The sequence below is a fragment of the Giraffa tippelskirchi genome, chromosome X, assembly GCF_054371585.1.
Source record: "Giraffa tippelskirchi isolate mGirTip1 chromosome X, T2T-mGirTip1v1.2.pri, whole genome shotgun sequence".
Lineage (NCBI taxonomy): Eukaryota > Metazoa > Chordata > Mammalia > Artiodactyla > Giraffidae > Giraffa > Giraffa tippelskirchi.
The window spans coordinates 398,215-423,883 of record NC_137289.1 but is presented as its reverse complement, the minus strand read 5'-3'; the positions used below and the strand labels follow the sequence as shown (position 1 = coordinate 423,883).

The 25,669-nt window shown below is 38.9% G+C and overlaps 1 protein-coding gene across 6 annotated transcripts in view; it reads left to right on the top strand.

Annotated features, from left to right (window-relative positions):
* The window catches only part of F8 (coagulation factor VIII), a 133,379-nt gene that overhangs the window by 39,762 nt on the left and 67,948 nt on the right, over positions 1-25,669 (top strand). For all 6 annotated transcript variants that reach the window (XM_081563657.1, XM_081563660.1, XM_081563659.1 and 3 more), the window contains exons 9-12: positions 487-658; positions 10,139-10,232; positions 13,813-14,027; positions 17,747-17,891. In XM_081563657.1, coding sequence (XP_081419783.1) covers positions 487-658; positions 10,139-10,232; positions 13,813-14,027; positions 17,747-17,891 — 626 coding nt within the window. The remainder of the gene's footprint in view (positions 1-486; positions 659-10,138; positions 10,233-13,812; positions 14,028-17,746; positions 17,892-25,669) is intronic.

The window sequence follows — 25,669 nt, the reverse complement described above, 5'->3', positions numbered from 1 at the left end:
GACTCTCGGTGTTATCTCTTCCCCATTATCCAAAAGTTCTTCCTCATTTCTCAAAACAGCAAACCCTTAAGCCATGTGTAGCATTAGGTACAGGCAAGAGTGAAGTCGCTCAGTCATGTCCGACTCTTTGTGACCCCATGGACTGTAGCCCACCAGGCTCCTCTGTCCATGGGATTTTTCAGGCAAGCATACTGGAGTGGGTTGCCATTTCCTTCTCTGGGGGGTCTTCCTGACCCAGGAATCGAATGCAGGTCTCCTGCATTGCGGGCAGACACTTTACCTTTTGAGCCACGAGGAAAGTCCCCTCTCCGGCTCAGCAGACCAAGAGCATTAACATATTTTGGAAATTCACACCAGGGATGCCTATATTTTTCCTCACTCTTCCTTGATGAAATCATATCAGCTGTTTTACAGTTGGATTTTAGCAACCTGTCCTTTACCTGGCATGCTTCATTCCAACCTCTCATCTTTTTGTGTCTCATACAGAAGTTATAAAAGTCTGTATTTGAACCACGGACCTCAGCGGATTGGTAAGAAGTACCGAAAAGTCCGATTTATAGCTTACACAGATGGAACATTTAAGACTCGTGAAGCTATTCAACATGAATCAGGGATCCTGGGGCCTTTACTTTATGGAGAAGTTGGAGACACACTTTTGGTAAGTTGAAGAAAAGATATAAGCTTGGGTAAGAAGACAAAGGCTGGAGAGTTGTGAGTTTTTTGCAACTTCCTTTTTCAGCCTCATGTCCAATGGGCATCATCTTTTAAAATGTATAAAAATGTTACAATATTGTAAAGTAATTAGCCCCCAACTAAAATAAATAAATTTATTAAAAATAAAATAAAATAAAATAAAATAAATTAAAAAAAAGAACAGTAAACATTTCATAAGGGAAAAAAATAAAAGGTATAAATATTACACAAATAAATGTAAATTATAAATTTGTTTTAAAATATTCATACATAGGAAACAAAGTTAATGCCACCCATTAAACCTGCCACTCCTTTGAAATACTCATTGCTTAAACTTTCATACATATCCTTCTACGACTTTTTCCACTAGTTGTATAGTACAGGAATCAGCAGATTAAGGGCTGTGAGCCAAATTTGTCACATCTTGTTCTCTTTGGAGAACCTGTGAACTTAGAAGGATTTTACATTTTTAAGAGTTGCAAGGAAACGAACGGGGCTTCCCAGGTGGTGCTAGTGGTAAAGAACCCACCTGCCAATGTAGGATACATAAGAGATGTGTGTTTGATCCCTGGCAGGAAGATCCCCTGGAGAAGGAAATGGAAACCCACTCTAGTATTCTTGCCTGGAGAATCCCCGTGGACAGAGGAGCCTGGCAGGCTCCAGTCCATGGGGTTGCATGGAGTCAGACATGACTAAAGTGACTCAGCAAGGAAAAAAATAACAAGGATATGTAACAGAGAGTAGATATAGTTCACAAAGCCTAGAGCATTTACTATGGATCCACCCCTTTCCAGAAAATGTTTCCTGACCCTTGATGGAAGATATTAGTAACACTTATGCTGCAAAGAACAATGGTTTAAAAAAAGCAGGGATATGTTTTCACAATCAGTTTAGAGATAGATGGTCATGTTAAGGGGGGGGAATGCACAACCTAAAAAGTGGAGAGTTACATTTTATTCAGTCAATGTTCTTAGAACTTCAAGCTGGGGAGACAGCACCTCCAAGAACTTTGAGCGAACTGCTCTGAGGAGGTGAGGCGAGGAGCCAGGATATATAGGAGTCTTTGCAACAAAGACTTCCCTGGTGGCTCAGAAGTAAAGTGTCTGCCTATGATACGGAGACCCAGGTTCGATTCCTGGGTGAGGAACATCCCCTGGAGAAGGAAATGGCAACCCACTCCAGTACTCTTGCCTGGAAAATCCCATGGACGGAGGAGCCTGGTGGGCTACAGTCCATGGGGTCGCAAAGAGTCGGACACGACTGAGTGACTTCAGTTTCTTTCTTTCTTTGCAACAAACGGCAGGTAGTCAGACTGTCAGAAGATTCCTTGCTAATTAAATAAACCTAGATATGTCAAGTTAAGGAATTTAGGGCTTTTCTGTGCCAGAGTGTGCTCAGTGAAATCATTCCTTTGATCTGCACCTCGGCTATCTGGGGCCAGGATCCTGTGTTTTTTTCACATCCTGAGTTTCCTCGAGCTGCACCATTGGGGGTGGCTTCAGTTTGCTGACCGCTAGATGGCAGGCATTCCTTGTTTCCAGCCTAAAATCCCCAATGGCTCACTGTCGCGGGATGGCTGCAATCGCTGATGACTGCGACATGCATTGTTTACTGATATGGCAGGCAGCATTCTTTTTTTTTATTTTTTATTTTTTTAAATTATGAAAGTATGATAATGCATTTACAGGAGACTTGGGAAATACACGTACTTCCTCTATATATTGCAATTATTTTTTTTAAGCAGGTAAACTAAGATTTTAGTTGGACTTTCATTACCAAACTCTCAAAAATTAATAGAATGAATATATAGGAAGGAGAAGGATATAGCAGACTTGAAAGGCACTGTGAACTAATTCAACATAATTGAAATTTATACAATTTTCACGCAACAGTAGCATACAAATTCTATTCAAGTCCCTATAGACTGTAAACTAGGAGACACTGAAATATATCTAGGGACATAAAGCAAGGTGTAAAAATTTCATGGTCTAAAGGTATTGAAATCATACAGAGTCTGTTGTCTTTTCACTGTGAAATTATGTTAGAAATGGCTATCTTTTGCTTATATATTTGTAAAAGGCTTTATGTATACAGATATTAGCACATTATTATTTATCTTTCACGTATTTTTCTCAGTCTATCACTTGTGCTTTAACTCCTTTATGATCTCTTTTTCCCTATAAAGATTTTCAGTTTTAATATAGTCAAGATCTTTTTATCAATCTTTACATTTATATTTTTCTGAATATTTTTCATTTATGTTTTCTGCCTAGGAGCATCTTCACTACCCCTAAGAGATGATAAAAATAGTCTACTATATTTTATTCTTTTGTGTTTACAGTTTTATTTTTATAATAAGCATGTAAATTGCTCTGGAAGTTACTTGTGGATATAGAGCATAGTGTCAAATAGGGAGTTCCACAAGTGACAGCCATTTGGCCCAATCAATCCTTTCCTCACTAACTTAAAAATGCCTTTTTTATTATATGCATGCACACTCAGTGGTGTCTGACTCTTTGTGAGCCCATGCACTATAGCCCACCAGGCTCTTCTGTCCATGGGGTTTCCCAGGCCAGAATACTGAGTGGGTAGCCATACCCTTCTCTAGGGGATCTTCCTGACCCAGAGGTCAAACCCAGGTCTTCTGCATCACAGGCGGATTCTTTACCACTGAGCCACTTGGTAAGTTCTTTTTATTATATACTAAAATGCTGAAATCTGTTCTCTTTAACTGATCTGTTACCATACTGTCTTAATGATTACAATCTTGTAATATGTTTTGATATTTGTAGGGCACATCTTTCTTCATTGCCCTTCTTTAAAATTTTAGTTAGCTATTATTGTACATTTTTCTTTATGAATTTTATTTACCTGTTTCTTAATTAGTAAAAGTAACTCAAAAGGCAAAAAAGACTGTGCAAAACAAAAGGAAACTTTCCTTCCTCCCAGACTTCTAGTCCCCTAGTCTGAGCTGCAATTATTGCTGTCAGTTTTTCATATTCCCTTTCAGAAATAATACATGCATAAACTACATATACTACATTCCATGGGGTTGCAAACAATCAGAAACGACTGAGCAACTAACACTATACAAGTATATGTGCATATATTTCACACAAAAACAGAAGCGTGATGTAAATTGTTCTGTGCAAGTGTGCTCAGTCACTTACTCATGTCTGACTCTTTGCAACCACATGGACTGTAGCCCATTTGGCTCCTCTGTCCATGGAATTTTCCAGGCAAGAATGCTGGAGTGGGTTGCCATTTCCTCCTCCAGGGGATTCCCCCAACCCAGGGATTGAACCCATGTCTCCTGTGACTCCTGAATTGGCAGGTGGATTCTTTACCACTGAGCCACGTGGGAAGTCCCTGCAAATTGTTCTGTACCTTGATTTAAAATTTTTAACAACATATCTTAGATATAATTTCATATCAAGATACATAAGTCTACCTCAGTTCAGTTCAGTTGGTTAGTTGGTTCCGACTCTGCAACCCCATGGACTGCAGCATGTCAGGCTTCCCTGTCCATCACCAACTCCTGGAGCTTGCTTAAACTCATCTCCATTGAGTCAGTGATGCCATCCAACCATCTCATCCTGTGTCGTCCCCTTCTCCTCCTGCCTTCAGTCTTTCCCAGCATCAGGGTCTTTTCCAATGAGTCAGTTCTTTGTATCAGGTGGCCAAAGTATTAACGCTTCAGCTTTAGCATCAGTCCTTCCAATGAATATTCAGGATTGATTTCCTTTAGGATTGACTGGTTTGATCTCCTTGGAGGGACTCTCAAGAGTCTCCTCCAACACTACAGTTCAAAAGCTTTCTTTATGGTCCAACTCTCACAACCATACATGACTACTGGAAAAACCATAGCTTTGACTAGATGGACCTTTGTTGGCAAAGTAATGTCTCTGCTTTTTAATACGCTGTCTAGGTTGGTCATAACTTTTCTTCCAAGGAGCAAGCGTCTTTTAATACTAAAAAGGTATTGGAACTAATAAACAAACACAGCAAGGTTACGAGATACAAGATCAATATTTAAAAATAAGTTGTATTTCTTTACACTTCAGTGAAAAATCTGCAAAGAAAATTAGGAAAGCTTTCATTCATGATAACATAAAAAAAGTGAAATAACTTGGGATACGTTTAACAAAAACATCATGAGACTTGTACACTGAAAACTGAAAAGTGTATTGTAAAAAACTATAAAAATGTGAAAAATGTATTGTAAAAAATTGTTTTTTTAAACAATTAAAACTGTTAATTTTCATGAAAAATGAAAAAAAATGTTACTGAGATAATTGTTTAAATATCTAAATAAATGGATAAACATATAATATTTATAGATTGAAAGAGTCACTTACTTCTAAGGCTCTTCCAAATTTATCTATAGATCTAATTAAATCCCTATCAAAATCATAACTGTCTTTTTTGCAGAAATTGACAAGCTGATCCTAAAATACAGATGGAATTGCATAGGACCCATACTAGACAAATGAATCTTGGGGAAAAAGAAAAAACAAAGTTTGAGGACTCACACTTCAATTTCAAAATTTACCAAAAAGCTACAGTAATCATGAAAAAGTGGTACCAGCATAAGGTTAGATATGTAGATCAATGGAAAACAATTGAGAGTCCAGAAATGAACCTACGTATCTATGGACACTTGACTTTTTATTGAAGTATAGTTGATTTACAATATTAAAATATGTTAATTTCAGTATAGTGATTCAGTGTTTTTGCATATTATACTCCATTATAGGTTATCACAAATATTGGGTATAATTCCCTGTTGTTGTTGTGTTAAGTCACTAAGTTGTATCCCATGTTTCGTGACTCCAGGGACTGCAGCACACCAGGCTTCCCTGTCCTTCACAATCTCCTGAGGTTTTCTCAAGCTCATGTCCATTGAGTCAGTAATGCCATCCAACCATCTCATCCTCTGTCCTCCCCTTCTTCTCCTGCCTTCAATCTTTCCCAGCATCAGGGTCTTTTCTAATGAGTTGTCTCTTCTCATCAGGTGGCCTAAGTATTGGAGCTTCAGCTTCAGCATCAGTCCTTCTAATGAATATTCAGGACTGATTTCCTTTAAGATTGACTGGTTGGATCTCCTTGCAGTCCAAGGGACTCTCAAGTCTTCTCCAACACCACAGTTCAAAAGCATCAATTCTTTGGCTCTCAGCTTTCTCTGTGGTCCAACTCTCACATCCATACATGACTACTGGAAAAACCATAGCTTTGACTAGACAGACCTTTGTCAGCAAAGTAATGTCTCTGCTTTTTAATATGCTGTCTAGGTTGGTCATAGCTTTTCTTCCAAGGGTCAAGCATCTTTCAATTTCGTGGCTGCAGTCACCATCTGCAGTGATTTTGGAGCCCAAGAAAATAAAGTCTGTCAGTGTTTCCATTGTTTCCCCATCTATTTGCCATGAAGTGATGGTACTGGAAGTGATGATCTCAGTTTTTTTAATATTTAGTTTTAAACTGGCTTTTTCACTCTCCTCCTTCACCGTCATCAAGAGATTCTTTAGTTCCTCCTTACTTTCTGCCATTACAGTGGTATACACTAAATCTTTGTTGCTTATCTGTGTTATGTATCATACTTTTTATCTGTTAATCCCATTTATCCTCCCTCCCCTCTCTTTCCCTTTTGGTAACTTTAAGCTAGTTTTCTATGAATATGAGTCTGTTTCTGTTTTGTAAATGCATTCATTTGTGTCATATTTTAGATTCCACGTATAAGTGATAAATGGTATTTGTCTTTGATTTACTTCATTTAGTACGATAATCTCTGGGTTCATTCATGTTGCTGCAAATGGCATTTTTTCATTCTTTTTTATAGCTGAGAAATATTACATGAGCCTGATGCTGAGAAAGATTGAAGGCGACAGGAAAAAGGGGTGACAGAGGATCAAATGGTTAGATGGCATCACCGACTCAATGAACATGAGTTTGAGCAAATTCTAGGAGGTAGTGGAGGACAAAGGAGCCTGGTGTGCTACAGTCCATGGGTCCCAAAGAGTCAGACATGATTTAGTGACTGAACAGCAGCAATATTGCATATATATACCGCATCTTTTTTATCCATTCATCTTTCGATGGACATTTGGGTTGTTTCTATGCCTTAGGTATTGTGAATAGTGCTGCAATGAACACTGGGGTGCATGTATCTTTTAGAATTAGAGTTTTCATCTTTTCTCGATATATGCCCAAGAGTGAGATTGCTGGATCATATGGTAGCTCTTCTTTTAGTTTTTTAAAGGAACTTCCAAACCGTTTACCATAGTGGCTGCGCCAATTTACATTCCCACCAATAGTGTAACAAGTGACCATTTGACTTTTCACAAATGTCCCAAGACCAATCAATGGGGAAAGAATACTGGGACAACTGGATACCCACGTGCAGAAGAGAGAGGTTTGACCCCTTCTTCATACCCTACACAGATTAAAAGTAGATCAAAGATATAAATGTAAGAGCTAAAACTATAAAACCCTTAGAGGAAAATACAGGAGTAAATGTTTGTGACCTTGGATTACACAATGGTTTCTTAGGTATGACATCAAAAGCAACAAAAGATAAAAGATTAGAGATCATCACAATTAAAAACTTCTATGCTTCAAAGACACCAACCAGAGAGTGAAAAGACAATTCATGGAATAGGAGAAAATAATTACAAATCATATATCTGATGAAAAGAATAGTATCCAGAATATATAAAGGACTTTTACAACTCAATAATAAAAAGGCAAATAATCCAACTGAAAAAAAAAAAAAAAAAAGCACAGGATTTGTATAGACATTTCTCCAAAGATGATGTATAAAGAAGTGACCAAAAAGCACATGAAAAGATGCTGAACATTATTAGCTATTGGAAAGGAAAGGATTAGTCACTCAGTTGTGTCCAACTCTTTGGGGCCCCATGGACTGTAGCCCACCAGGCTCCTCTGTCCATGGGATTCTCCAGGCAAGAATACTGGAGTGGGATGCCATTTCCTCCTCCAGGGGATCTTCATGACCGAGGGATCAAACCCATGTCTCTTATGTCTGTCTCCTGCATTGGCAGGCAGATTTTTTACCACTAGTGCCACCTTGGAACCCCCAGGTTATTATTTGAAGATTAAGTAAATGAATGACCGATGGTGGGAGCTATATTTGTCACTGTTGGAGAGGGTAATTATAAATAAACAAAAAGAAAAGGCTAGAATAAATCATGTGATACTGGATTAGAGTTGGAGACATTACTATGAGCTCATGTTTGCCCATAGAGACAGATGGATACATGCAGAAATAATTACATATGTGTGCGTAAGTTTGGATTAGTGTATTTCCTCATGCTATCCACTAAGAGGTCCTGGTAACAGTGACACCCCAGTAGCAATGAGCACAGCCAGATCTTGGTTTCTAATTACCATTCTCCAGTGAAAGGAACCAAAGCCCTTTGGAGAAGGGATGATTCTAGGGCTGGGCCAGGGAAGATACAAGATGAGCCTGGAGCATCTTGTGGTTTCAGAAAGGAAGAAAGTGCTCAAAAAATAAAAGAATGGGAATAATGTCAAATGAATACAGGAGCTTCTAATGGCCAAACTGGAAGAATATAACCAATCAAATAAGTAAAATAGTACTGGAGTATACCTTAAATTATAAAATAAATATGTATGAGTATATATTGATAATAATAAATGATTGAAAAATAAATACATAGAAGACTAGGGGCAAATATCACATAAGAATTCCAAAACAATTATGTAGCTCTGTAATCTGTTTTTCTGAATTTATGTGCAAGGTTAGGTCTGCATCTAGATTCTTCTTCCTCCTCCCCTTTCTCCTCCTCCTCTTCTTCTTCCTGCATGTGGATGTCTACTTGTTCCAGCCCCGTTTGTTGAAAAAACCGTCTTTGCTCCATTTTATTGTCCTTGCTTCTTTGTCAAAGATCAATGGACTGTACTTGTATGGATCTAATTCTGGGTTCTATTTTCTATTCTAAAAGGAAGTTTTTAAAATGGAACTTTATTAGGTACTAGTACACAAGAGGAGATGTTGTCGTCGTTAGACAGGAGCTGATTTTAACAGGAGAAAATATGGTCATATATGCATCTAGATTGGTAGATTTGAGGGTGGATTTTGGGAGGATGAGGAATTTCTTTTCTGAATGCTTCTCCCTTCTCAGTGAAAAAAAGAAGCACCTGAGCATGAGGATCGGGAAGCAAAAAGTATCTGAGTAAGTGGGAAGATGAATTTCTAGGAAAACATAATAAAATAACTAGGTAGTTTGAGCATCTGCTTGAGATTTTTGGTCATTAATTTCTCATTAATATAATAATGATATTATATTAATATATAATTATATTTAGTGCTTTTGAACTGTGGTGTTGGAAAAGACTCTTGAGAATCCCTTGAACTGCAAGGAGATCAAACCAGTCCATCCTAAAGGAGATCAGTCCTGAATATTCATTGGAAGGACTGATGTTGAAGCTGAAGCTCCAATACTTTGGCCACCTGATGCGAGGAGCTGACTCATTGGAAAGGACCCTGATGCTGGGAAAGATTGAGGGTGGGAGGAGAAGGGGACGACAGAGGATGAGATGGTTGGATGGCGTCACCGACTCAATGGACATGAGTTTGAGTAAACTCCGGGAGTTGGTGATGGACAGGGAGGCCTGGCATGCTGCAGTCCATAGGGTTGCAAAGAGTCAGACACGACTGAGCGACTGAACTGAACTGAATATGTATAACTGATTATAAATAATTAATTAATTAAGTCATACAGAGCTGTGTGATTTTTCTCCTACATCATTCTGCTGCTTAGGGACAGGCAAGGAATAGGTTGTCAGTGGGCTTTTACCAAGTGAGTGGGTTTAAGATAAGACTGCAAGTAGAAGTTTGTTCTTTTATCCTCATATCACGCAACCTCAGTATAGAGGCTGGTTGATAAGTTCAGGGTTCTTAATGATGCTCCCATGTTATCACTCTTCTATTCTTCCTCTCTTTTGGAAAACTCAGGCAGTCATATGATGCCAGCTGCCACCCTTGCTTAATGCTGTAATCAACTGTCCCCTTATCCTGCCCGCTCATCCAGTGAAGATTTTATCACTTGAACCACTATTTTCCTCTCCACTATTGGGAACTCAGTGCCCAAATGGTGGCAAAGGCTGAAGGGAAGCAGTGTCCTCAGCAGACACCCAGATTTCAACTACTAGAGTCAGAAGGTACAAGGAATTCTTCCTGAAGCAACTAAAATAATTTTAAATAAATGAAAGGAGCCTTCAGTGAAAAACCTAAGTAGCTATCTGAGCAGTTTTACAAAAAGAACAAATATTTTGAGCTTTATCTAGGCTCAAACCCCTATACTGTCAATACAAGGCAGCTTTTATTTTCTGGAGACGGGCCACATTTTGCTTCTTGATCCTAATCATGTTAGTACTCAACCTTATATCTCATTTATACTTTCAGATTATATTTAAGAATCAAGCAAGCCGGCCATATAACATCTACCCTCATGGAATCACTGATGTCAGTCCTTTGCACTCAGGGAGATTTCCAAAAGGTAAGCTTTACCTCAATTTTCTAGGTCTTACTTACCTGTAGATACAGATTAGGACACAGCCTCAACAACAACAACTACAACCATGCACATGTATCACCCCATCCTTAATTCTCTTGTTTTATTTTATTTGAAAATATGCCTTCATTTTGCCTTCACTTTTTTCATTTGTAAATCATTATTATTTCATTACATATTATTTATTTGTAAAATATTTAATTATTTTACAAATTATTTATTTGTTTGGCTGTGCTGGGTCTTCATTGCTGCGTGCAGGCTTTCTCTAGTTGTGGAGAGCGAGTTGCTCTTGTTGCAGAGCATGGGCTCTAGGGCACTTGGGCTCAGTGGTTGGAACGCAGGGGCTTGCTTAGTTGCTCCATGGTATGTGGGATCTTCCAGGGACCAGGGATTGAACCTGTGTTCCCTGCATTGGCAGGCAGATTCTTAACCACTGGACCGCCAGGGAAGTCCTTGCCTTCACTTGGGAAGGATACTTTTGTTAGACATAGAATTCTGGCTTGGAAAGCCTTCATTTTTAAGCATTTCCACTTTAGATTTTTGGCAGTTAGCTCTGTATCTCAAAAAATCATTTATCTGCTACTCCTTTGTTTTGCAACTTTATATATGTATAAAGATTTGTATTATAAAGTTATATATATATATAATTATATGAAGTTATATTTATAAATATATATTTGTAGTTATAACATTATATATTTAATTTTGTATTAAATAAGGATTTCACATTATGCCTCTTCCTACTCTAGTTGTTTTAGACTTTTATCAGTGTTTTAGTTCCTCAATTGGCAGAACTTTAAAAATATGCTAAATATCTACTTTTTATGTCTTTATGATATTATATGTACACTAAGAGTACTAACAACCATTCCCTTTGCCATTTCCTCTCATCTATTCTTCCATTTCTCAACTGCTGTACTGTAATTTTGTACTGTAATTTTAAATAACTCCTTGCTTTTTCTATATATTTATTTTAAACTTTAAAAGTCAAAAAACCAGCATTTATATTATTGTAGTATGTGTTTCTCATTATAAGAATATGAGTTTGCTGCAGAACTGGGTGATATGCTATGGTTATTCCTTTGTCTACAGTTCCAATGATTTTACTGTTACAGCCCAATGGATTATCCTTCTTTATTCTCTAGCAGTAGTTCAAAATCATGGTAAATTTTAGCTTGCAGTATATTGAAGTGAAGTGAAGTGAAGTTGCTCAGTTGTGTCCGACTCTTTGCAACTGCATGGACTGTAGCCTACCAGGCTCCTCCGTCCATGGGACTTTCCAGGCAAGTGGGGTGGGTTGCCATTTCCTTCTCCAGAGGATCTTCCTGACCCAGGGATCGAACTGGGGTCTCCTGCATTGTAGGCAGACGCTTTACTGACTGAGCCACCAGGGAAGTCCCAATATATGCAGTATATTAAGACCATGCTAATCTTATATATTTTGTGTTTGTATTCCTGAAGAAAGATTTTCTTTTATCAAGAGAAGAAATATATGACTTTTCACCATATCCCTTAGGTCTTCCAGCTTCTTAATCATGCTATTTATTAGTATCTGATCCTTTTTTCTTCTAAAGATATTCTTGTTGTTCACCAGCTTACTGTTCTAATATGGATGATATGCTTGCTAGGCCTGCTACAAAGCTGCCATCTCTGGATTTCTTTATTTGGACTTGTAGGCTAGTGCCATTACCTCTCTTATCTTGTACATTTCTGGATTTTTATTTCTTTTGTTTTTCTGGAAGTATATCTTCAGTATACTTCTGAGTGCATTTAGTATATAGGGGGTAAATTTTATGAGTCCTTCAGTATAATATGATGGATAGCTAGGCTGGTTATAAATAACTTTCAATCCTCTGTTTTCTAATCCTCATGGTTGCTGGTCAAAATTCGAATGCATAATTGATTTGCATTCCTTTATGGGAGAAGGGCACAGGAACAGAATTCTGGGGAGATATTGAGTGTGTACCCTGAAATTAGGAGGCATCCGCAAATCCAGTTCCTAGTAACTTGCTTTTTATGTGGAGAACTCTGCAGAAGAGGGGGTAAGAGTGAGGCAGCTTGCCCTCCTGCTGTTTGACCTGCCAAGGATGCATGTGGTTTTTTCTGTACGAAGTAGTTACGGTTGCAAGTAGCTGGCTTGGTCTCTTTTTGAAGATACCCTGTCTGAGAAGGCAGTGTGACGGATGCCAGAAATAACAGGCTTTTGGATATATCACTGGATGTAACAAGAGCTGGTTAGGGAGAGGAGGGCTGCAAAAGAATAGCTGAAGTAAGCCTCTCTCATGGCATGGAAGTGCCCAGTGCTGGGATCCTGATGATTACTCCAAGGAAAGCATATGCCTCCCCTAAGAGACCACCATTCGGGCACCTGGCACACAAAAAGCATTGGTGACCAAACCGTAGAGAGAGTATTCACACAGCAGGATCTATTAAGCAGCAATCTATTTGCCCTTTCCTCTAATACCCACCTACCCTCCCTCCCTATTATGTTAAATCTGATGTACGCTTAGGGAATGGATATAGACTGGCTACTCAGGTATTAAACATATTCAAAAGTGAGTTCTAATTATTAAAATTAGACAGTCCTTGTCCTGAGGACCCATTAGCCCAACAGGTCAGTTCAGTCGCTTAGTCGTGTCTGACTCTTTGCGAACCCATGAACTGCAGCACACCAGGCCTCCCTGTCCATCACTGACTCCCGGAGTTTACCGAAACTCATGTCCATTGAGTTGGTGATGCCATCAAACCATCTCATCCTCTGTTGTCCCTTTCTTCTCCTGCCTTCAACCTTTCCCAGCATCAGGGTCTTTTCAAATGTGTCAGCTCTTCACATCAGGTGGCCAAAGGATTGGAATTTCAGCTTCAACATCATTCCTTCCAATGAATGTTCAGGACTGATTTCCTTTAGGATGGACTGGTTGGATCTCCTTGCAGTCCAAGGAACTCTCAAGAGTCTTCTCCAATGCCATAGTCCAAAAGCATCAATTCTTCAGTGCTCAGCTTTCTTTATAGTCCAACTCTCACATCCATACATGACTACTGGAAAAAACCATAGCCTTGACTAGACGGACCTTTGTTGACAATAGCCCAACAGCAGCTTTCAATTACTGCTTCCATTCCTCACAGACATCAGATGCCACAAGTCTTGATACCACATGTGAGTTAAAACCTCATTGCGCAGTCCTGTGGTATCAATTAAGGCCAATCTGGCTTTGATGTGGCTTTCTTTTTTTGGCACTTGGGTTTTTTCTTCTTGATGCATTTTCAGTTATACATTTAAAATGTTTCAAAATATCATCTATTATTTCTGTGTATTTGTCAGAGTAGGGAGACCAGCCCATTTCAAATCAAACTAACATGCTAGCAGAAATCTCCTGTACCTATTTCTATAATAAAAAGTTGCATGAATCTTAAACTTCTAAGAGGTGGCAAATTTAGTTTTCACTTACTGGGAAACTTCATATGTACGTATAAATTGGTAGAGCCATTGCAATAATGACATAATCACTAATATATGCCTTGTTATAGTTCTAATCAAGCTATTTTGGGGTTTGGGTGTGGGTAGGTGTGAAACATTTGAAAGATATGCCAGTTCTGCCAGGAGAAGTGTTCAAGTATAAATGGACAGTGACTGTAGAAGATGGGCCAACTAAATCAGATCCTCGGTGTCTGACCCGATATTACTCTAGTTTCATTAACATAGAGAAAGATCTAGCTTCAGGACTCATTGGCCCCCTCCTCATCTGCTACAAAGAATCTGTAGATCAAAGAGGAAACCAGGTAAGTTCATCTCTTTCCAAGTGCTGAGTCTGACGCTGAAATGGAATGAAGAGGCACATGCATTTCCAAATAATATTTCCTATATTCTGCTCTCAGTGGATGTCCACCTAAAGCATGCAGAAAATATTGTAGGCTGCAATATCGAGCAATAGAAGAAGTGAGCTGGATTTCTCACAGCTTTTATTGACTTTGATGTAACAAACTTGCCTGCTGGATAGACAGGAGAGCCTGGCCCTAGATTATTTCTATAACACTCATTCTCAGCCTAAAATTTCTCTCTTGAAGTGACCTTGCCCATTTTTACGTGATCAGTTACCACCTACTTTTAGCTTACTTTTAGATTACCTGAAAATCTGTATGACAGCCTAGACATCTCCCCTGGATATCTCATTGTGATTGACTCAAAACACCTCTAAATAAACACATTTACAGCATCTAGCATAGTGCATGGCATTTAGTACTTCAACAAATATTTGTTGAGCAAAACTGAAGTGAAGTGGAAGTTGCTCAGTCGTGCCCGACTCTTTGTGACCCCATGAATTCCATGGAATTCTCCAGGCCAGAATAATGGAGTGAATAGCCTTTCCCTTCTCCAGGGGATCTTCCCAATCCAGGGATCGAACCCAGGTCACCTACATTGCAGGAGGATTCTTTACCAGCTGAGCTATTAGGGAAGCCCAAGTAAAATTGAGGAAACATATAAAATATTTCAGAATATGATTAGAATTTGGACCACTTCTGCTGTTTTAGAAAAATTAAGTTAAATACTCTGAATTTAATAAGCTTCAGTTCAGTTCAGTTCAGTTGCTCAGTCATGTCCGACTCTTTGCTACCCCATGAAACGCAGCACTCCAGGCCCCCCTGTCCATCACCAAGTCCTGGAGCTTACTCAAACTCATCATGTCCATCAAGTCAGTGATGCCATCCAACCATCTCATCCTCTGTCGTCCCCTTCTCCTCCTGCCTTGAATCTTTCCCAGTATCAGGGTCTTTTCCAATGAGTCAGTTCTTCACATCAGGTGGCCAAAGTATTGGAGTTTCAGCTTCAGCATCAGTCCTTCCAATGAACATTCAGGACTGATTTCCTTTAGGATGGACTGGTTGGATCTCCTTCCAGTCCAAGGGACTCTCAAGAGTCTTCTCCAACACCACAGTTCAAAAGCACCAATTCTTCAGCACTCAGCTTTCTTTGTGGTCCAGCTCTCACATCCATGCATGACTACTGGAAAAACCACAGCCTTGACTAGATGGACCTTTGTTGGCAAAGTAATGTCTCTGCGTTTTAATATGCTGTTGAGGTTGGTGATAACTTTTCTCCAAGTAGCAAGTGTCTTTTAATTTCATGGTCATAGCATTTTTTCCAAGCAGCAAGCATCTTGTAATAAGCTTAATTCTTCAAAATAATTCATTGCTGTATTGCTGAGGCTTGACTGTGTGTCCGTTTGGTTACTTATGATATATAGGATTCCTTCTAGTCTGAAAAGGTCAGTCTTCATTCCAATCCCAAAGAAAGGCAATGCCAAAGAATGTTCAAACTACCTCACAATTGCACTCATCTCACATGCTAGCAAAGTAATGCTCAAAATTCTCCAAGCAAGGCTTCAAAAGTATGTGAACTGAGAACTTCCAGATGTTCAAGCTGGATTTAGAAAAGGCAGAGGAACCAAGGATCAAATTGGCAACAGCCGTTGGATCAGAGAAAAAGCAAGAGAGTTCTGGAAAAACATCTACTTCTGCTTTATTGACTATGCCAAAGCCTTTGACTGTGTGGATCACAACAAACTTTGGAAAATTCTTCAAGAGATGGGAATACCAGATCATCTTACCTGCCTCCTGACAAATCTGTATGCAGGTCAAGAAGCAACAGTTACAACTGGACATGGAACAACAGACTGGCTCCAAATTGGGAAAGGACTATGTCAAGGCTGTATATTGTCACCCTGCTTATTTAACTTATATGCAGAGTACATCATGTGAAATGCTGGGTTGGATGATGCACAAACTGGAATCAAGATTTCCAGGAGAAATTCAATAACCTCAGATATGCAGATGACACCAACCTAATGGCAGAAAGTGAAGAAGAACTAAAGAGCCTCTTGATAAAAGCGAAAGACGAGAGTGAAAAAGCTGGCTTAAAACTCAACATTCAGAAAACTAAGATCTTGGCATCAAGTCCCATCACTTCATGGCAAATAGATGGGGAAAAAGTGGAAACAGTGACAGACTTTATTTTCTTGGGCTCCACAATTACAGCAGATGGTGACTGCAGCCATGAAGTTAAAAGACGCTTACTCCTTGGAAGAAAAGCTATGACCAACCTAGACAACATATTAAAAAGCAGAGACATTACTTTGCTGACAACGGTCCGTCTAGTCAAAGCTATGGTTTTTCCAGTATTCATGTATGGATGTGAGAGTTGGACCATAAAGAAAGCTGAGCGCCGGTGAATTGATGCTTTTGAACTGTGGTGTTGGAGAATACTTGAGAGTCCCTTGGACTGCAAGGAGATCCAACCAGTCAATCCTAAAGGAAATCAGTCCTGAATATTCATTGGAAGGACTGAAGCTGAAGCTGAAACTCTAATACTTTGGCCACCTTATACGAAGAACTGACTCATTTGAAAAGACCCTGATTATGGGAAAGACTGAAGGTGGGAGGAGAAGGGGACGACAGAGGATGAAATGGTTGGATGGAATCACCGACTCAATGGACGTGAGTTTGAATAAACTCTGGGAATTGGTAATGGACAGGGAAGGCTGGCGTGCTGCAGTCCATGGGGTCACAAAGAGTCGGACATGCCTGAGCGACTGAACTGACTGACTAGTCTGAAAACATTTCATAAACTTTAATACAGGTAAAATATTTGGCACACAAACCCAGAGTGGCATACATTTGGACAAGTACCTTTCCTGACTAATCTTTCCTAATTATAGTTTTCTTATCAGTTTTCGGAAGAGGACGGAAATGTTCCTATGTTCTCCAATCTTTTCCCCTCAGCGTTTTCATTTCTGTAGTAATGGGTTATACAAAATGAAATTTATACGTGTTAGTGAAGTTTATACATTAAATCTTAACAGATTTAATTAGCAAGTGACAACTTGTAACTTTGGTTCAGATACAAACAGCTCCTCTCAAAAAAAAAAAATCTTTAAAGTTTGTAAACATACAACTTAAAAGTGTTCCTGTTTGTAAACATTTATGGTTCATATTAACTTTGTTATTATTTAAATTTATGTTTTCTATTTTTAATTTTTTATAGTTAGCCTTGTGGAAGGACATTTGCTAGGTGAAAGTTTGGGAAGGCATTCATCTCACTTGATTTGACTAAATTGTTTAAGAAAGACCTTGAATAATCACTTGGGTCTTTAAAGAGGGAAAATCCTCTAATCTGAACATGGAGAGAATGAGGCTACAGACTCCATGAAAAATATCAGCCAGCATATGACCGTGGGTCCAGAAGAAACTAAGTTTAATGGGTCCAGTCACCTCTTGCCCTGAGGACGCATTTGCTTTAAACATACATTTACTGCTCATAGCATCCACTCCCACTCCTAGGCCCTGGGGCATGCCATAATAGTGACCCTACGGGGAAAATGACATTGATCCAGAGGATTATGGATATATCATATGCATGCCATCACTTCCATCACAGGCTGCTAATCTCTACCTGATAATACTAGTAACATTTCTTTCTTTCTTTCAATGCATGTAATTAATAGATGATGTCAGACAAGAGAAACGTCATCCTGTTTTCTGTATTTGATGAGAATAAAAGTTGGTACCTCACAGAGAATATTCAGCGCTTCCTGCCCAATGGAGTGCAGCCCCAGGATCCAGAGTTCCAAGTCTCCAACATCATGCACAGTAAGTGAACCAGCATTTGAGTCCAAAGGGTAATGGATAAAGGGAAGTTGAAACCACCAAATAGATGTGCAGTTAATGCATTACTTTATATGCCTCACAAGAGTCAGATTTCCTTAAAATTATTATATATGAGCATATGCAGTTTTATATAAATGCATAAATATGATCACATAATGCATATATATTTTCTTTTAGAAGGCATCAAATATCCAGAGAAGTTTATTTTAAAAGATAAATAAGAGACACAATTTTCATTTACCCAAACATACATAAGCCTTAATATGAAATGCATTCAATCAGTAAATTACACATGAAATACAAAGAGAATATGCAGTTTTATATATACATACAGCTGGAAAAACAGTTGCCAGCTGAAACAGTTTAACAGTAAAATTAATCAAGACTTTGTACATGAAAAAAAACACATCTTTTTTCCAGCTTTATTGTATATATTTTATACATATATTTTATACATGTAAAACATGATCTTTTTTATATTTATTTGACTTCCTCTTCCCTTTTATCTACCCACCTCCTTCCATCTTATACCTTTCCAGTAACCGTTTTGTGTTCAGGTAGCCCATGTTAAAACTTATTTTTCCATGTATGTATAATCATATATAAACACATATATGTTGTATTAGTCTGCTAGGCTTGCCATAACAAAGTCCCACAAACTGGGTGGCTTCAACAGGAGATATTTATTTCCTCAGAATTCTAGAGACTCGAAGTCTAAGATCAAGGAGTCAACAAGATTGGTTTCTTCTTATAAGGAAAGTTGTAGACAGACATGTGCACACACAGAGGAAAGACCATCTACCAGCCAAGGAGGGGGACTCAGAAGAAACTTAATGATCTCATTTTAAAGAATTACCTGTCTAAAGATGCTATCTCTAAATGCAGACCCATTCAGAGGTACTAGGGATTAGAACTTCAGTGTAAGAATTTGGGTGGGAGCACATATGTGTTTGTGTTTATACATTCACACAAGTCAGAATGGTCAAAAATATGAAAAAAATTCCAGTCTCACTATAGAGAAATGCAAAATAGAATACCATTACGGTAACACTTTATGCCTATCAGACTGGCAAAATTATAACACAATTATTACTAGTGGTTGTTGTTAGTCGCTCAATCATGTCCGACTCTTTGCAACCCTATGGACTGTAGCCTGCCAGGCTCCTCTGTCCATGGGGTTCTCCAGGCAAGAAAACTGGAGTGGGTTGCCATTCCCTTCTCCAGGGGATCTTCCCGACCCAGGGATCGAACCTGGGTCTCCTACATTGCTGGTAGATTCTTTACCATTTGAGCCACCAGGGAAGCCCTGTTACTAGTGGGCTTCTGAGTAAAAGAATACTATCGTACAATGCTAGTGCATAAGTAGCACAGTCTTTTTTGAACCGATCTGATTGAAGCCATTTAAATTAAAAATATGTGCCTTCTGAAGTTCTGGTTCTGGTTAAAATGGAATCGCCCTGTCTATCCTACTGGATTTTTCCTTAACAGCATGCATTGAGCAGATGTCTGAGAACCCTGAAAAGTAGTTGGCAGCAGATAAATTGGGGAAGGAAATTAGAAAGATTTAAAAGCATGAAGATTGGAAGTAAAGAAATAAAACTGAATATGACAGGATTATCTACATTGAAAATCTCCAGATATCCACAAAAAAGCCCCTGGAACTAAGTGAGTTTAGTCTAATTGCAGAATGCAAAGCTGGCATATAAATTTCTATATAACAATAGCCTAGTAGTGGAAACTTAAATTACAAAAATAATACCATTTATAATGCCTCAAAAAATGAAATACTTAGGCAAAAATCTAACAAAATGTGCAGGATCTGTACACTGAAAATTACAAAACACTGATGAAAGAAACTTTAAAAGACCTAAATAAGTGGAGTGACATACAACATTCATGGATTGGAAGACTGAATGGAGTGAAGATGTCAGCTCTTCCCAAATTGATTTATAGATTTAATGCAATTTCTATTAAAATCCCGTGATGATATTTGTTGTTGGTTCAGTTCAGTTCAGTCGCTCAGTCATGTCTGACTCTGTGACCCCTTGAACCGCAGCACGCCAGGCCTCCCTGTCCATGACCAACTCCCTGAGTCCACCCAAACCCATGTCCATCGAGTCGGTGATGCCATCCAACCATCTCATCCTCTGTTGTCCCCTTCTCCTCCTGCCTTCAATCTTTCCCAGCATCAGGGTCTTTTCCAATGAGTCAGCTCTTCACATGAGGTGGCCAAAGTGTTGGAGTTTCAGCTTCAACATCAGTCGTTCCAATGAACACCCAGGACTGATCTCCTTTAGGATGGACTGGTTGGATCTCCTTGCAGTCCAAGGGACTCTCAAGAGTCTTCTCCAACACCACAGTTCAAAAGCATCAATTCTTTGGTGCTCAGCTTTCTTAATAGTCCAACTCTCACATCCACACATGACCACTGGAAAAACCATAGCCTTGACTAGATGGACCTTTGTTGGCAAAGTAATTTCTCTGCTTTTTAATATGCTGTCTAGGTTGGTCATAACTTTCTTTCCAAGGAGTAAGCATCTTTTAATTTCATTGCTGCAATCACCATCTGCAGTGATTTTGGAGCCCCCCAAAATAAAGTCTGACACTGTTTCCACTGTTTCCCCATCTATCTGCCATGGAATGATGGGACCGGATGCCATGATCTTAGTTTTCTGAATGTTGAGCTTTAAGCCAACTTTTTCACTCTCCTCTTTCACCTTCATCAAGAGGCTCTTTAGTTCTTCTTCACTTTCTGCCATAAGGGTGGTGTCATCTGCATATCTGAGGTTATTGATATTTCTCCCAGCAGTCTTGATTCCAGCTGTGTTTCTTCCAGCCCAGCGTTTCTCATGATGTACTCTGCATATAAGTTAAATAAGCAGGGTGACAATATACAGCCTTGACGTACTCCTTTTCCTATTTGGAACCAGTCTGTTGTTCCATGTCCAGTTCTAACTGTTGCTTCCTGACCTGCATACAGGTTTCTCAAGAAGCAGGTCAGGTGGTCTGGTATTCCCATCTCTTTCAGAATTTTCCACAGTTTATTGTGATCCACACAGTCAAAGGCTTTTTGCTGGTAGGGAAAAGTATAGTGTATTATAAAATTCATGTGGAAATGCAAAGGTACAGGAACAACCAAAACAATTTTGGAAAAGAAAAATCAAGTTGGAGGACTCACATTAAATTATCTGGTTTTAAGACTTACTCTTACCTGGTAGCTCAGCTGGTAAAGAATCCACCTGCAATGCAAGAGACCCAGGTTCAATTCCTGGGTCAGGAAGTTCCCCTGGAGAATGGATAGGCTACCCACTCCAGTATTCTTGGGCTTCCCTGATGGTTCAGATGGTAAAGAATCCGCCTGCAACGCGGGAGACCTGGGTTCGATCCCTGGGTTGGGAAGATCCCCTAGAGGACGGCATGGCAACCCACTCCAGTATTCTTGCCTGGAGAATCCCCACGGACAGAGGAGCTTCGTGGGCTACAGTCCATGGGGTCACAAAGAGTCAGAAACAACTGAGCAACTAAGCACAGCACAGCACATAAAGCTACAGTAACCATGATAGCATTGTATTCACGAAGTTGAATGATACAGAATATATAGTGCAGAAATAGACCCACACGCATGTAGGTAACTGATTTTTGATGAAGATGGAAATGCAATTCAATGGAGAAAGGATAGTCTTTTCAACAAATAATGTTGGAACAATTAGTCACCCATATGAAAAAAGATGAACCCCAACCTAAATCTCACACTTAAAGATTAACACAAAATGGATCAGAGATCTAAATGTAAAACCACAAAATTTTTTTTAAAAAATAGAAGGAAATTTTCATGATATGGCATTAGGTAAAGGGTTCTGATAAATGACACCAAAATCAAAATTCATAGAAGGAAAAACCTGATAAATTGAATTTCATCCGAAAGGAAAAACTGCTTTACACAAGATACTGTTAAAGACAATGAAAAGACAAGCCTCAGGTTGGTAGAAAATATTTGCTAATCACATATCAATATCTAAATTCTCAGACTCAGCAGTAAGAAAACAAACCCCTAAAAATGGATAAAAGATTTGAATGAATACATTACCAGAGAAGATATATGGAAGGCAAATAAGCACATGAAAAAGTTACTCAACATCACTGACCATTAAGGAAATGCATATGAAAACTACAGTGAGATACCACTCCAGGTCTATTTTAACAGCTAAAATAAACCAAAATGGATAACATTAAATATACTGGCAAGAGTGCAGAGCAATAGGAACCCTCATGCATGTACAAACAGGTAGTCACTCTGGAAGACAGATTGGAAATGCAAATCAAAATCACAATGAAATATTACCTCACATCCATTAGAATGCCTGTTATCAAAAGATAACAAGTATTGGCAATGATGTGCAGAAATGGGAACCCTTGTACACTGTTCGTGGGAATGGAAGTTGGTACCACCATTACGGAAAGCAGTCTGGAGGTTCCACCCAAATTGAAAGATAGAACTACCATTGTTGTTGTTGTTCAGTCACTCAGTCATGTCCAACTCTTTGTGACCCCATGGACTGCAGCACACCAGGCTTCCCTGTCCTTCACAATCTTCCAGAGTTTGCTCAAAGTCATGTCCACTGAATCAGTGGGGCCATCCAACCACCTCATCATCTGCCATCCCCTTCTCCTCCTGCCTTCAATCTTTCCCAGCATCAGGATCTTTTCCAATGAGTCGGCTCTTCGCATCAGGTGGCCAAAGTATTGGAGCTTCAGTTTTAGCCTCAGTCCTTCCAATGAATATTCAGAATGATCTCCTTTAGGATGGACTGGTTGGATCTCCTTGCAGTCCAAGGGACTCTCAAGTGTCTTCTCCAACACCACAGTTCAAAAGCATCAGTTCTTCAGTTCTCAGCTTTCTTTATGGTCCAACTCTCAAACATCCGTACATGACTACTGGAAAAACCATAGCTTTGACTATATAGACCTTTGTCAGCAAAGTGATGTCTCTACTTTTTAATATGCTGTCTAGGTTTGTCATAGCATTTCTTCCAAGGAGCAAGCATCTTTTAATTTCATGGTTGCAGTCACTGTCTGCAGTGGTTTTGGAGCTCAAGAAAATAAATTCTGTCACTGTTTCCACTTTTTCCCTATCTATTTGCTATGAAGTGATGGGACCAGATGCCATGATCTTAGTTTTTTGAGTGTTGAGTTTTAAGCCAACTTTTTTACTCTCCTCTTTCACCTTCATCAAGAGGCTCTTCAGTTCTTCTTCACTTTCTGCCATTAGGGTGGTGTCATCTGCATATCTGAGGTTATTGATATCTCTCGCGGCAATCTTAATTCCAGCTTGTGCTTCATCCAGCCCAGTGTTTCACATGATGTATTCTGCATATAAGTTAAATAAGCAGGGTGACAATATACAGTGTTGACGTACTCCTTTCCCAATTTGGAACCAGTTCGTTGTTCCATGACTGGTTGTAACGTTGCCTCTTGACCTACATACAGGTTTCACTGGAGGCAGGTAAGATGGTCTGGTATTCCCATGTCTTGAAGAATTTTCCACAGTTTGTTGTGATCCACATAGTCAAAGTCTAAGCAGAAGTAGATGTTTTTCTGGAACTCTCTTGCTTTTTCTATGATCCAACAGCTGTTGCCAATTTGATCTCTGTTTCCTCTGCCTTTTCTAAATCCAGCTTGAACATCTGGAGGTTCTTGGTTCATGTACTATTGAAGTCTTGCTTTGAGAATTTGGGGCATTACTTTGCTAGGGTGTGAGGTGAGTGCAATTTTGCAGTAATTTGAACATTCTTTGGCATTGCCCTTCTTTGGGATTGAAATGAAAACTGACCTTTTCCAGTCCTGTGGCTACTGCTGAGTTGTCTAAATTTACTGCCGTATTGAATGCAACATTTAAACAGCATCATCTTTTAGGATTTGAAATAGCTCAGCTGGAATTCTATCACCTCCACTGGTTTTGTTGGTAGTAATGCTTCCTAAGGCCCACGTGACTTCAAACTCCAGAATGTCTGGCTTTAAGTGAGTGATCACACGATACTGGTTATCCAGGTCATCAAGACTTTTTTTTGGTACAGTTCTTCTGTGTATTCCTGCCACCTCTTCTTAATATCTTCTGCTTCTGTTAGGTCCATACCACTTCTGTCCTTTGTTGTGCCCATCTTTGCATGAGAACTACCATATGATCCAGCAGTCCCACTCCAGAATATTTACCCTAGAGAAATAAAAATTTAGCTTCATTTAAAAACTTGTTGATGAAGGTATGGAGCAGCTCTAACCATAATTGCTAAAACTTAGAAATCTTCAAGAGAACCTGGTGCCAGCTCCAAATCTCTCAACCTTGATCCAGGGGCTCCCTGCCAAGCAGCCCCAAGATAGAAAGCCATAGGTATAGGAGAGAAAGCCCTCAAGGATGACTCTGCTAATCAAGAAGAGCCAGAGGCCAGAGCCCCAGGCCAGAGTGAATCTGTACAGAGACCCCAAGAGAACAGCACGCCCTTGCTAAGGATGCAATCCAGTTAGACCATCTCTCTCTTAAATGGGGAGTTCATCCTATCTGCATAGGATTTCTATGTGTTGTCTAATTTTGTATTTCCTTTTTTCTAAATTTGAATTTTTTTCTTTTGAGTTTTTTGATCCGTTAAGTGTTTTTAAATTCCAATTTTTCTGTACTATTTTGGAAGTTCTGCACACTTCTGTTTTCATTGTTGGAGAGGAATTGCCTTTGAAATTTTTTTGTTTTGTTTTGTTTCCAGCATTATTAATATAAAGTGGTTGTACAACATGGTATTAAACGTCAAGGCATACAATGTGTTTACTTGGTACACTTATATTGATTTCTACAGTGATTTTAGCTAACACCTCCAGCAGATCACATAATTGCCATTTCTTTTGCTGTTGTGAGAACAGTTCAGATCTAACTTTCTTAGCAACTTTTAAGTATCTAAAATACATAAAAAATAAAATAAAATACAGTATCACTAAGAAAATCACCATGCTGTACATTAGATCCTTGGAACTTTTTCCTCTTATATAGCTGGAAGTTTGTACCCTTTGACCAACACCAACCCATTTCCCCAACACACACCCCATCCCCTCATAACCACAACTCTCCTCTGTGTTTCTATGAGCTCATCTTTTTTTAGATTCCACCTGTAAGTGGAATCATAAAGTAATTCTCTTTCTGTGACATTTCACGGAAGATCACATTTGATTTGTAATGTTGAGCATCTTTTCCTGTACCTATTGACCCTCTGTATGTCTTCTTTGGGAAAATAGAGTCTATTCAGTTCCCCTGCCCATTTTTAAAATCAAATTGATTGTGTTTGTTTGTTTTCTTACTGAACTCTATGAGTTCTCTATATATTCTACATATTAATCCCTTATCAGATATATGATTTATAAATATTTTCTTCCATTCCATAGGTTGCCTTTTCATTGTGTTGGCTGTTTCTTTTGTTGTGAAGATTTTTAGTTGGACATAGTTGTGCTTATTAATTGTTGCTTTTATTGCTTGTACTTTTGGTGTCATATCCAAACAATCATTGCAAAGATGAGTTTCCCTGTGTTTCTAGTTTTGCAGTTTCAGGCCTCATGCTTCAGTCTTTAATCCATTTCAAGTTAATTTTTGTGTATCATGTAATGTAAGGGTCCAAACTCATTCTGCATGTGGTTATTCAGTTTTCCCAACACCATTTATTGAAGAGACTATATTTTCCCCATTGAGTATTCTTGGCTTTCTTGTCATTTATTGGTTGGCCATA